The following is a 13,063-nucleotide window of genomic DNA, read 5'->3' on the forward strand; positions in this document are numbered from 1 at the left end:
GGGTTTGGCGCCTACAGACATAAGCAGCCGTTCAGGTAGAACCTAGGACTGAGGAATGCACATTACACATCGGGTCCGGCACGCAGGGACACGTCGCTGCGTTCGTCTAACATTATCTCTGCTCCAGACAATAAAACAGTGTCTTAACCCCCTGATTCCTGGTGGAGAACCTGCACACGTGTCCTGATTTTTTTTGGGGGGGGGGCATACTTTAAAAAGTCAAAATTATAGACAGACCCGGTGGTCATTGCGTCATGGAAAGGCCGGGAGCATATAGATTTATTGGCATGTGTCGGAGACAAGGAGGACGAGCGGGCGCCCTGTCTTTTGTGGAATGTGGTTTCGCATTTGCAGAGGGGAGTAAAACATTAATGAATTCCACTTTCCTTCCAGCGCTACTAATGGGTTTGCAATCGGGTTCATCTGGTAGCGGAGCAGCTCAATACCAACAACCTGGAACGGATTTCCACACGTTGGTATGCAGATTACATACTGTGCATACTTATATATAGGTGAGAGGCACACAGAGTCTTAACACCTTATAGAGCCTAAGGGAATGCTGGAAGTTTTAGTTTAACAGCCACTAACAATAGCCACATCCTTATCCACTGAAACAGTCCGTAGTGCACACAAAAAGGAGACAGATTTAGGGACACGCTGCTTTTGGGCTCCGTACGTGTCTGATAAACATGACCGTATGCGAAACTGCTGAGCCTGGGCCTCTTGTCTTCTATCCTAGGGCAAAACTGAAAGCGAGCCATGTCACAACATAAAAGACGTTTTAAATTGTTAACATTTTCACACCTTTCTCAGCACAGAGCGCAAACATCTCAGAAAAGGGAGTAAAAAAAATAGGTTGCTGAAATGTTGATGAGCGAACCAAGACTTAGCCAATCAATCAATGTATTAGGAACTAGTTCTACCACCGAGTCATAATACATGGAATACTACGGTAAGGAACATCTATTCCATTTGACATAAATTAGTGTCCGCAAGTAGGTTTCAATAGTGCACCCTCCCTTCAAAAGGGAAATTATAAATGGCATGTCACTTATTCAGAATAAAACCAAGAATGCTTCCTGGTGACTCAAACAAGTATACTCCCTTCAGTCACATAGCTTTTGTCCTAAAGTTACTGCTTGGCGAATGTGAGCTGTCATTTGTCCAGGATTAGTGGAAATTTAAAGTCTAATGGTGTGTATCCACTTGCAGATCTTGGAATGACAGTACGATCACAACATTGTAATCGTACAGTCGTTCCTCTTCCCCTGAAGTGCCTACACTGAACGATATGTCGTTCAGTGCAGGCACCCTCCCTCATCCCCGAACATGCCCAATCTGTTATCAGCAAATTGACCGGCATGTTGAGGCTCCGATTGACGTCGAAAACGACCAGTGGGAGCGCGCATCGGTGGTCGTTTGACATTTTCATGCCCGAATCGTGCACGATTAATGAGGGATTGAACGATAACGATCATAGTTATCGTTTAAATCGCTCTGTCTAATCGGCAAGTGGATAGGCGGCTTTAGGCGAGGGCGCTAGATTTAGGAGTTGATTAAAGTTTCGTTCTGCACAGTATTTACAGAGACAAATGACAAATTCAATACAACAAGGCCCAAACAGAACAGCCTTCAAGGAAATGGCACAAAAAGAATGTAGCAAGTATCCCAACATCCCCTTGAGATAAAAATATATACGGTTTCACACACGCAGCTTAAAAAGCCAACCTGATACTCCACCTTCTATAGAGTGGTTACACAGTACATACGTTCTTGACATGCCACAAATAATATAGAAGATCATAGAAATAGCAAACATTCCTTTGTATACTTACTGTACCTTGTGCTAATAGGACATTATAGAGCACGCGCCAGGCTGCAAGCAGGACATAAGAAAACATGTAACGGTACCATCACTGCTAGGAACAAGGGCGGTCAGAAACATCTTACCATTTCGTCCAGGGCGTAGCGCAGCAAGCCGTGCTCGTAGAGGATGAAAAACCTCCGCTGCCACTTCTGTGGAAACACAAGGAGAGGGCAGCGTTACAATGACAAATAAATGGACCCACTTGGAACATTATTACGCAGGAAATTTCGACCGTTCCGGATATTATGCCGTTTACTCTGAATATCACTGCAGATGAAACATTGAGGGCGTTTCAATTGTTTTCACCTGCGGCTGCGAGTAAAGGCACCCGACGGAGCAATTCAAATTGTTGCTCCGTTCGGGCACAAATGTCGCGGTTGGACATATTTCTGTGCGCACCCTCCTGAGGTGGCAAGCAGAAATGTGCAAAAAGTTCTAGTCTTGGGCGCCCAAACTACTGTTTGGGCACGCTAACCAGAACTTTAGAAGGGTATAGCCGCTTCACATGGCTAAACCCGGTCTATTTGGGTGCCACATGCGAAAAGAGGCGTGGGCGCCCAAAAACAGTGGAATATCGCCTCCTGATCTTTAGTTGTGAGATCAGGCGTGAAAGAACAATTGAATCACGCCCCCTAGTGTCTGAACATTAGTTGCAGCCTACCGGTCTGCTCCCGTCAGTGCTTTTTATAAAAAAAATTTTTTAAAAAGACGACGAGATTCAAAAAGGAGCAGTCTTCAGAAGCACAAGTATTCGACAATTATTATTAGGGATGGGAGGGGTGGTGGGGAGAAGTCATGCACGGACCGCCATTAATAATGGATGGAGAAAACACAACAGACAGCACAGAGCTGCCTCTAATTTCATCATCTCCGCTGCTGGTTTTTACTTGAGGTTGAACAGATCAGCAGAGCGAGAACATGACACTGTACATCACCTGAATGCTACTCTGTGTCAAGCACTAGGAAGCGTGTAACACATTAAAATAAAAAGAACCGAATGCCATTTACCAACACCTATCATTTAAAGCATCATTAAACATAAAAAAAAGAACTACGTCGATGTTAAATTATATAATAGCTGAAACATGTACGTAAAAGTTAGCCCTGAGCGGACGGAACCCAACTCTGGGGAGCATTTATAGAAAATGGCAGCAGCAGCTGCAGCGCTGGTAACCCAGGGAAACAGCCAGCCAGATTGCTGTCACACAAGTGTCGCTGCGTCCCCTCCTGTCTCAGCTGAAGAAGCCCTTATACTGTACATCTTCCTGAGCTGCAGGATTCAAACAGTGACAACAACAACCTGCAGCATCGACACAGTGACAAACTGGAGGCATGGTGTGCATAGGCCAAAATTTTCCTCAGCTTCCTATACATTTCAGTGTTACTAGCGGATTTTCCACAGTAAGTAACCAGCACTTGAGGTTTATAATCCAGTAACTTGAAGCCACAGTTTACAGCATCTCCCTTTTTGCCCGACGAAGACGAGTGAAAAGAATCAGCTTTCATTTATTGGTTTAAAAAGATTTTTAAATGTATCCATCACTTATAACAAGGCAGCCATTTTGTGGGCTGAACCAACATTCAAGTACTGGAAGCCTATTATCAGAGCCTCAGTAGTGATACTCAGCTTCTTGCGAACCGATTGGCTGAATATCAGCCCAGCTAAGAAAATGGTTGCCTCTGCTACGTACCGGATTAAAAAAAAACGGATAAAAAAAAAAAAGTCTGCACAAAGTTGCAGCATTTTAACTTTTTTTAGCCCATTTTTACCTTTAAAAAAAAAAAAAAGATATAGATATAGATATATATATAGTTTCCTCCCACACTCCAAAAAATATAATAGCAGGTTAATTGGCTCCCACCAAAAATTGACCCTAGTTATTATGTGTGTGCGTGTACATGTGGTAGGGAATATATAGCGGTGAATGTCTTCATACAAACCATAACGGTGAGCACCTCAGTACAATTAAAGACTTGTCTTTGCAAGCAACATATCATACAATAATAATTTTGTATCCAATTAAGAGTAACATCAGACAATTGAAAGGCTACACAATACCTTACTCTGGATTCCACTGAGACTTCTTGTATTGTATCCATGTGAGCATACTTTGTGATTCACTGGACATCCCATATGGTTACACTCCTATAATGTCTCACAGTATTCATAGGCATATGCTATATACCATTTAATTTATTTGAGAAAGCACTGAATGTTATTTCAGCACTGGAATTTTTATGTTGAACTATTTGTTGTTTATTGAATTTTTTAGTATTTATAAACATTGTGTGGTATTTCAAACCTAGCGCTTCAATTTCTAACTCTATAATCAATATAGATTGTAAAGCTCCACTGGGGCAGATACTGATGTGAGTGGCCAGATATGCTCTGTAAAGCGCTGCGGAATATGTGTGCGCTATATAAATAACTGGTAATAAATATATATATATATATATATATATTTATATTATTTATTAGATTTTCACTATGATATGCCAGCGAGTCCATTGCTGCTTGCACTGAAACTGGTACACAACGGGACGGGCGAGTGTGTGTGTATCACCAGCCTGGACAAAGCCCCCACAGCCCTCGCTGGCTGCTCTCAGGATGCCCATGTAAGGCAGCGTTACCCAGGAGGTAAATTCTGCTCCAATACACAGAGGCCTGGGGGTTTCTGCTGCAGTGGGGAGGGGAGATCACCTGGTCAGATTAGAGACAGCTCATTTCTCTCGCAGATCAAAACACAGCTTGACCCACAATCTGTCATGAAAGCAAGTTAAAACCAGATGGACCCACGTAACTGTGCGCACTTCCACGTCTCACGGGGATCGGCATCCATCACGTAGGAATTATAGTTTGTGATTTTTGTTTTTCGCTCAGCAGAATATTTTACTGAACTTCATATGAAATATTTAACAAAACCCAGTTGTAAAGAAAAAAATTATGGTAAAGGAATTTCTCTATCCAAGATCTAGTGGTGGGAAGTGTTCAAATGAAATTGAGGGTTTTACTTAGGCCTATATCTAGTGTGCCTTTAGGCCAATCAGACAGGTCACCGGATCCACCTCCAAGTCCCACTCGCCAGATTCAAACGGGCAAAACTGGAGCCGACGTTCTCGACTCGATCATGCATGAAAGTACAATAGTTGGGTCAGCATGGACGAGACAATCGGTATTAACATACAGGAGATTGGCCTAGCTCTGGCAGAGTGACTGGAGAACCTGTGGATCGGGTGAATAATGCACGAGGGAGATTTAAATGCACTAATGTCAATAAAGCAAATTCCTCCCAGTAGTAGATTTTACATTTAGTAGGGAGCCTTTTTTTTTTTTTTTTTTACTACTTAACATAAAAATAAAGTTAGAATAAAAAAAAAATGAAAAGCTGAAGAATTGTCAACACACTCAGATGCGGATAGTTTTTTTGTGGAGCCTGAAGTAATTTTTTGTTATACAACTGTGCTGAGAAGCATTGCAGAGGCATACAGAGGGACTCAGAAAGGCAAAAACAATCATCTGAATCCTAAATTGTAAAATGTGGCCAAGTTGGAGAGATCCGATCACACAACTAATCGCACCTGTGACTTAAGCTGCATACACACACACTCAAAGATTTTGTAAATTGACGATTTTAGTAAACTATTTTCGTTCATTTTTTCAAGGGAAAAATGAACGAAAATAGTTTACTAAAATCGTTCATTTACTAAATGGAACGAACGATTTTTTTGAACTACAAACGATTTTTGCATATTCCCTAAATGAAAATCGGTGAGTTGGTCAGTCTGACTGAACTACAAACATGAACGCGCATGAACGATAATCGTTCATACGATTCTTTTCAACGATAAACAATATTGTTAACGATAATCATTCAAAAAAATCGTTTTGTGTTTGTGTATGCACCTTTTGGTTATTACATAGTTAGTTGATCAATTATCTTCCACACAGTATGACAAAGATGCAACTAGATGTTTAGGCTTCACCAATTCGGCCATCTCACCATTTTGCCAACCAAATTACCCCAAGCCCCTCCACAATGTGGCTTTAGATATAGCTGGGCCCAGCCTAATGAGCGTGTAAGACAGCCCTGGGTAATAGCAACCTACAAATTTGATTTTGCACAGCTTAAGCAACAAAAATGGCAATGACAATTATACCATGAGTAAGGAACTCAAAAAATACATTTTCTAAATGCAAACTAGAGGACAACCATTTACCAACATAAAGCTTATGCTGGGTACACACGGAACGATATATCTTAACGATATGAACGATAACTATATCGTTCAACGATATATGGTTCATATCGTTCAGTGTGTATGCAATGAACGACCAACGACGCGCACTCCCGCTGGACGATAACGATATCGACCATCGTCCATGCATGCAGGCCAATCTGGACGATATCGTTATGTCTCCATAGGGATCCGCGATCGTTGGTGGTTTTTGGGTGTGTTGATAAACAATATCGTTGATCCAGCACACCAGGATTTTTAAAGGAAGATCATCAGCGATTAATGATGTCGCCGAACGATCGTTCCGTGTGTACCCAGCATTAGTTTATATATTTTCCTCAGTAAGGGAAATTTGCCGCCTACGGTACACCAAGATTTACATTAAGGTGTTTATAAGAATAAAGTTGAGCATTTAACAAGAACGCATAACATTCTCATTGTGTCATTGTTGTGTTTATTGTTGCACAACATACAAAAAAAAAAAATGTATCCCAGAGTAAGATATTTGTTCTGTTCTTCTAGACAGTGTCTTTTAATAAACTTCAGTGGAGAGGCAGAAGTTTCTCACATTCCCCCTGCTATTTTAGGGAATGACAACAGCTATACAGTGTCAAAGATTGTTAAAGATAAACTAAAGAAAAAAAAAAAACCCATAAGTACTATTTAACTCACTGCGTGCCGCTGGGTATGCAGATCGGCCGCGCATATATGGTAAGGGTTTGTACTCCGTGTCAGGATTCTAGGTGGAAACAATGAGTCTTTAGAAGAGTCATGTAGGTTTGGCTCCCGGATTTGTTTGATGCTGCCTAATCCCCGAATTATTGTTTTATATTGGTTAGACTTCTATATTTAAATCGGTTATTAAAATGATGAGATCAGAGACAGGAAAAACACAAGACTAAATGAGATGGGATACTTCTCGAACCGGAGTCTCTGGTGGGAAATGCTGAAGACCATCTAAAAACCAGAGAGAGGGGTTGGGGGGAATTAACCCTTGCACAAATTGATAACAGATGTTTGCAAACAAAACATTCTCACACTCCATTCATAAAATAAATCCACAGAGACGGGAAGGGGCGGATGCATAGTACTTCTTGTTCCTCGTTTCCTATGTATTGTACAACCTGAAGAACTCAAAAGCAATTTCCTCCACTAGAAAGACTGGGACGCCTAGCCTTACAAAGGCAGAAGGGGGCGCCAACCTGTTGCTGGAGGAGGAGGAGCCATGCGGTAGATTGAGATGGTCCACTGACTCTCTCCTGGTGGCTTCTCCTATCCAAGGCTCACATGATGCCACATATACAAGTATGGGAAGAAGCACTGCGGGTAAAAGCCCTGGTATAGACTGTGTTGGAGGCTTGATGACCTGGAAAACTCTACTTGTAAATGCTGCTAGCATGTCTCGAAAATATCCTTACTAATGTGTCCTCATACACTTTAGGAAATATAGCCCTAAGTGTGAGTTTTTAGAAGTAAAGATGCTACCCATAGCAACCAATCAGATTCTAGCTATTGTCTTCTAGAATGTGCTAGATAAATGACAAGTAGAATCTGATTGGTTGCTATGGGCAACAACTCCACTTCAAAAAACCCGGCTGAGCTGCTCCGAGTGATGCAGCGTACCGTCTATTTTCTTTTACAATTTTGGATCTTATTCATATCCAGACGCAACAAACCGCCACTCACAGTGCACCAGACAGACGCTGGGCTGTGAGACTTTAACTGCACAGGAATTAGTTTCATACACGTACCAAAAGTGGCAGGATGAAGCACAATGGAAATTGGCATGGGACAAAGCAGCGGCATTGTGTACAAATATCGCACATCAAATCGATCAGTGTAACCTAGCTAGGTAGTTTTGTCGCTCACGGTTGTTTTATTTATGCACGTTTTGAGCCAGAAAAAACGCTCGGCACGGCCGAGTCGCCCAGGACCTAGAGAGACTGAGGGGTCTATTTACTAAGCAGTGTTAGGAGAAGTGAAGAGTGATAAGAAAGTGATAAGGTGCCAGCCAATCAGCTCCCAACTGTCATCTCACAGGCTGTGTTTGAATAATGACAGTTGGGAGCTGATTGGCTGGCACCTTATCGCTCTTCACTTCTCCTAACACTGCTTAGTAAATAGACCCTTGAATCTACAGTGTATGAGGACACCTCTGTAACTTAAGGTGTAGTGGTCCATAAGAACATTTTTATGGGTCTTTTAGGTGGTTACAGACATGCGTTTAGTACAGGCCAAAAGCAACAACCAAACTACTCCAATGGAGGAACCCTGGCAAAAGTATTTTTTTCTTTGCAAACCACATGAATCTCCAAAGCCAGTGACAGAAAAACTAATTAGATCTAGAAAAAGATAGCACACAGTCCTCACTTAATCCTTACCCATGGTGCACCGTCCACGGCAATAAACTCAAATCCAGCTGTACAGCGGGTGAGGGGGGGTGGGGGGGGGGGGAGAGTAACTCATGAGACACAGATGAGAAACAAAAGAATCTGCTGGCATCCAGCCGTACATCCATTATACCCATCAGGCGTATAGATTTATAATGCATTTATATAGATGGATTCAAACATATGATTATCTTTATATGTTTCGCTCTCCATAAGATCAAAGGCTGCAGCAATCCTATGATAGGGAGGTGGTAGATACAGCAGGCATTCTAGTAGTTTAAAAAGATGACAACTGCAAATGTATCCCTTGTAATGATCGATGGATACAGCTCGGCTCTTAAATTAGCCTATGACAAACAACTTTTTGATGCTTTAAACACGGCAATGCTGTTTTCGTACACAGGGTAGGGAGATAAACACGAGAAGCTTCCCCTACATTAATTTGCAGCCATTAACAAAGATTCTGTCTTACCCGGGATCTGTGCATGGGGTTGTCAAAGTCCGTGCCCTCTGGTGCCAGTAATAACCATCCTCCGTAAATGGGCTTGGCCTGTAACAGAACCGAAAGTGTCTTAACAGGAGTATATACTTACTGAACCATATACATATATACACACACACACACACACACACACACACACACACACACACACACACACACACACACACACACACACACACACACACACACACACACCACGCATAACTTGTATAAAAAAATAAAAAGCTATGAAGATAACAATACGTAGCAAACTCTCTCCAGTAAACTCCTTAAAAGGAAACGGTCTCTGCCTAACCTGAAATGGCTTTAACAGTGTTTCCCCATGTGTATTATACTACATGTTTAGGAAATTGTTTATACATATACTGTAAATGTATTAATGTATTATTTGTAATTCTATAATAAAAATATATAAAAAAATAAATACAATAAAAAAAAAAAAAAAAAAAACAGCGTTTCCTAAAGTCAAGCCGACCATACACCTTAAGATCATCTGTCCGGAATGTAGTCAGCATCCAGAGAGTCAGGAAGCAGACGGTCACAATAGCGACAGCGGCATCTCAACTGTTAGAATCCTGACCGATTGTGGAGGTGAGTATTAAGTAGGGATGTGCAGGCTCGGTTCTACTCGGTTCCGTTCAGTTTTTTTTCCCGAATCTTATTGGGTTTCAGCTGTCACGAGTTTTGGATAGCCAATAAGATTCGGTAAAAAAACCCGAACGGAACAGAGTAGAACCGAGCCTGCACATCCCTAGTATTAAGGTTAGGCTGTGGGAGGGGTGGGTTAGGGTTATAATAGTTACAGAAATCTGTCGGGATTCTGACAGTCGGGATCCTCTACCCGACCCATCTGTCCAACAAGCCAAACAGTAGGTTGGTTGGAACGAAAATCCGCTAATGTTTAAAGATAGATATGTGAGGCTTCTATGCACACCTAACAAAGCAGCTAAGGGGTTCTGCAGGGGTGTCCCTTACACCCCAAAAAAGGTTTAAACGAAGTGTGCGTTAGCAGTGTCCCTGTGGCGCTGTGTGTTCAAATGATGTACAGGATATAAGTGAACCCAGTAATATGTTGCTTTTTTTATTTGCTTAATAAAATTTGATAAGGTTCTTTTAAAAAACAGTCTGACGTGCAAATACAGTAGATGATAATAGTAATTATGGGCAAAAATAACACTCCACAGGTGGAATAAACTGAGGTTATATAGCGCACCACAATGCTGCTGGTAAGATAAAGTACGTACCACTCAGCTCAGGGTGGTACTCATAAAACTGATATAGAAAATAAAATCCCTAATAGAGACGCACAAATTATCTCCCAAAAGGGGCAGATAAAGCCAATTAGCTCCAAATGAGCAGAAGAATTGAAGCAGTACAGAAAAAGTTCATCATACCAGTAGGTGGGCGAGAAGGTCTTTCGGGTAATTTAGCAGGGTGTCTCCGGATACGACCCCGCTAGGCACTCGCAGATTTAAGTTCCAAAAGTCTGGTAGCTGTTGATGACTGCACACAGGTTGGAACACGGACAAAAACGATCGTTCAAACAAATTGGTTAAATCTGCTTTATTTCAGTCATTTGTCTGAATGACCGTTTTTGTCCGTTTTCCAGTGGGCGATTGCCATTTGCTCCCATGCATTATCAGATTTTCATTCCTACCAGCCAACTTGGATGGTTGGACAGATAATCTGAAAATGTATGGCCAGCTTTACTCCTCAAAGAGCCCAAACAAGCCAGGTAATCCAATTAGCACCACAGTCATTTAACAATCTGTGCTCAAGCATGGATATTCTGAAAACATGAGCTGTTGGGGGGCTTTGAGGACAGAGTTGGACCATCTTGTACACAGATGACAAATTGCAAATGTCAATAAAATATCAAATATCTTGAGTTTTACTGGTGTCTGTTAGAAGTTGCTTCTTTAAGTAAACGAATGGGTATAGTTTTCGCATCCCTTTGATAAAAGAAGGTTGACTGTGCAGTAATAGCAGTGCCTTGCAGACAGTCTGGGGGGTGGCGGATTTCACCTGTATATACACATTGGGATTGCGCAGGCCTCTGCTGAATGCTCCCCTCGTCTGTCTGTGTCTGCGCTGGATCAGAGGTGACAGAAGCACCTCAACATGGGCCAGCTGGTGACAGGAAGAGAAAGGCCAGCGGGAAGTCTTGGGGTTAAGTTTATATGTTACAGGAAGATCTGCCACAGTGATCCTAAGCAGCGGCTCACAGTGGAACCAGGATTACAGTGTCTGCACCTCCTCGGCATACGACGGGGAGCACGGCGGGGATTTCACAGGGCACCTGCTTCCGCGGCATACGTTACGCCACAGAGACAGAGTCACTGATCCATCACTCGCACTCTGTTTTGCTTAGCAAATGTATGACTATATAAGGGCTATGTAATGGGAGCACGCTGTGTAAACAGTTTACTTATACAGGGCCCGGCGCTGGGCTGAGCCGGACTGTGAGACTATTGCTGACAGCACACAGACCCCCGTGCGTTGGCCCAATTTTAGATTAGCCACTTTCCCTGGGATTTAAATCTTTACATTTCATCTCTCTGCCACCACTGGAGGATTAACAGAGCTCTCCACTCATCGCAGGACGGCTAAACGTATACAGTCATAGTATCAAGGCAAAGAGAAGACGTCACCCGACGCACGTGTTACGGGAACAGGACACCTCTTTAGAATAGCATTCCCGAGATTCATTCTAGGCTAGCTGACCCAATACACAGAAGAAGTGGTATTTACAATCAGAGCTTCTAGTCTATTAGTTTATTCTTCTGAGCATGTACGGTAGATGCCATATATAAGAAGTACATTGTTCAAAGGTGAATAGAGTCCATGGCAGACATTTGGCGCTGGTTCGAACGCTGGTAATATTCTGTTATAGGCAACGAGAGTTACTTATACTGAATATAAAGTTATAACGGGTATTAAGTTACCTCCTAAAAGTGCAGAAGTGATGCAGGGCTGAATATTAGCACATTACTTCTCTCTCCCGAATTAAGTTACCCCCAATATTTCCTCCCTCCCTGTTTGATGCTTGTGCCTCAGACTGGAGCATGCAAATTAGATGTCGGCAACGCCCTCACTTCTATCGATGTGCACCGATCTGGAAGATTTCATGCAATATCCCTGAGGCCATCTTTAGGCCGCATTATAAAATTAGCCTGCGATAGCTTCTACTTCATTCTTATATCCTCAGAGGACAGAGACAATAAGCTGTGTAAATTAAATAAGGATCACCAGTTACATACATAACTGAAACTTGGCAAATGACATAAAGGGGAAGAGACCGTGGCTTCCTGCATATTACCCTTTATACATAGAGTAGTCGAGGCAATTCGGCAAGAACTCAGGAAGGTGGAGATGACTCATCCCTCTCACCTGTTACTATTACTTTAGCCGGGTGAGCATGGTTAGTCTACCAGAATAAAGGCGGGTATCCACTACCCGATTAAACAAAGTGATTGAACGATAACGGAATCGTTATCATTTAATCGCTTGTTAATTGGGCACAAATCGGGCAGCTTGATGTCAAAAAACGACCAGTGATGCACACTTCCGCTGGTCATTTTTGACATCTATCATCGCACGACCGATAACGACAGATTGACCATGTTCGGGGATGACGGAGGGTGCCTACACTGAATGACTGATTGTTCAGTGCAGGCCCTGCAGGGGATGGGGGACGACGGTACGATTACGATGTCGTAATCGTACTGTCGTGTACCCATCTGCTAATGGATGTGCGGCTTTAAGGGTAATACAGACCATAATGATTAACTGGTAAACATGTAAATTGTCTTATCAGGAGAGGCATAATCATTTGATAGGCAGGTAAAGTTGGCAAGCTTTAAGGGGGGAATTCAGTTGTTTGCACCGGCGGATTTAACTACTGGGTGTCCGACAATTCAATTGTTGCTCCGTTCAGACGAGGTAGCTGGCATTTCTGCACCCACTCTCCTGAGGTGGCGAGAAATATGCTAGAAATCCTGGTTTAGGCGCCCAAACTGCTGTTTCGGCGCCCCCTAACCGGGATTTTAGACAAGTTTAGCCGACAGG

At 42.5% G+C, this 13,063-nt stretch overlaps 1 protein-coding gene across 4 annotated transcripts in view; it reads right to left on the reverse strand.

Moving 5' to 3' along the window:
* Nucleotides 1–13,063, reverse strand: part of MPRIP (myosin phosphatase Rho interacting protein) — a 144,120-nt gene that overhangs the window by 102,237 nt on the left and 28,820 nt on the right. For all 4 annotated transcript variants that reach the window (XM_088448143.1, XM_088448142.1, XM_088448145.1 and 1 more), the window contains exons 2-3: nucleotides 8,966–9,043; nucleotides 1,951–2,016 (exon numbers count right to left, since the gene is read on the reverse strand). In XM_088448143.1, coding sequence (XP_088304269.1) covers nucleotides 1,951–2,016; nucleotides 8,966–9,043 — 144 coding nt within the window. The remainder of the gene's footprint in view (nucleotides 1–1,950; nucleotides 2,017–8,965; nucleotides 9,044–13,063) is intronic.

The sequence above is a fragment of the Taudactylus pleione genome, unplaced genomic scaffold (assembly GCF_031769625.1).
Source record: "Taudactylus pleione unplaced genomic scaffold, aTauple2 ptg000451l, whole genome shotgun sequence".
Classification (NCBI taxonomy): Eukaryota; Metazoa; Chordata; class Amphibia; order Anura; family Myobatrachidae; genus Taudactylus; species Taudactylus pleione.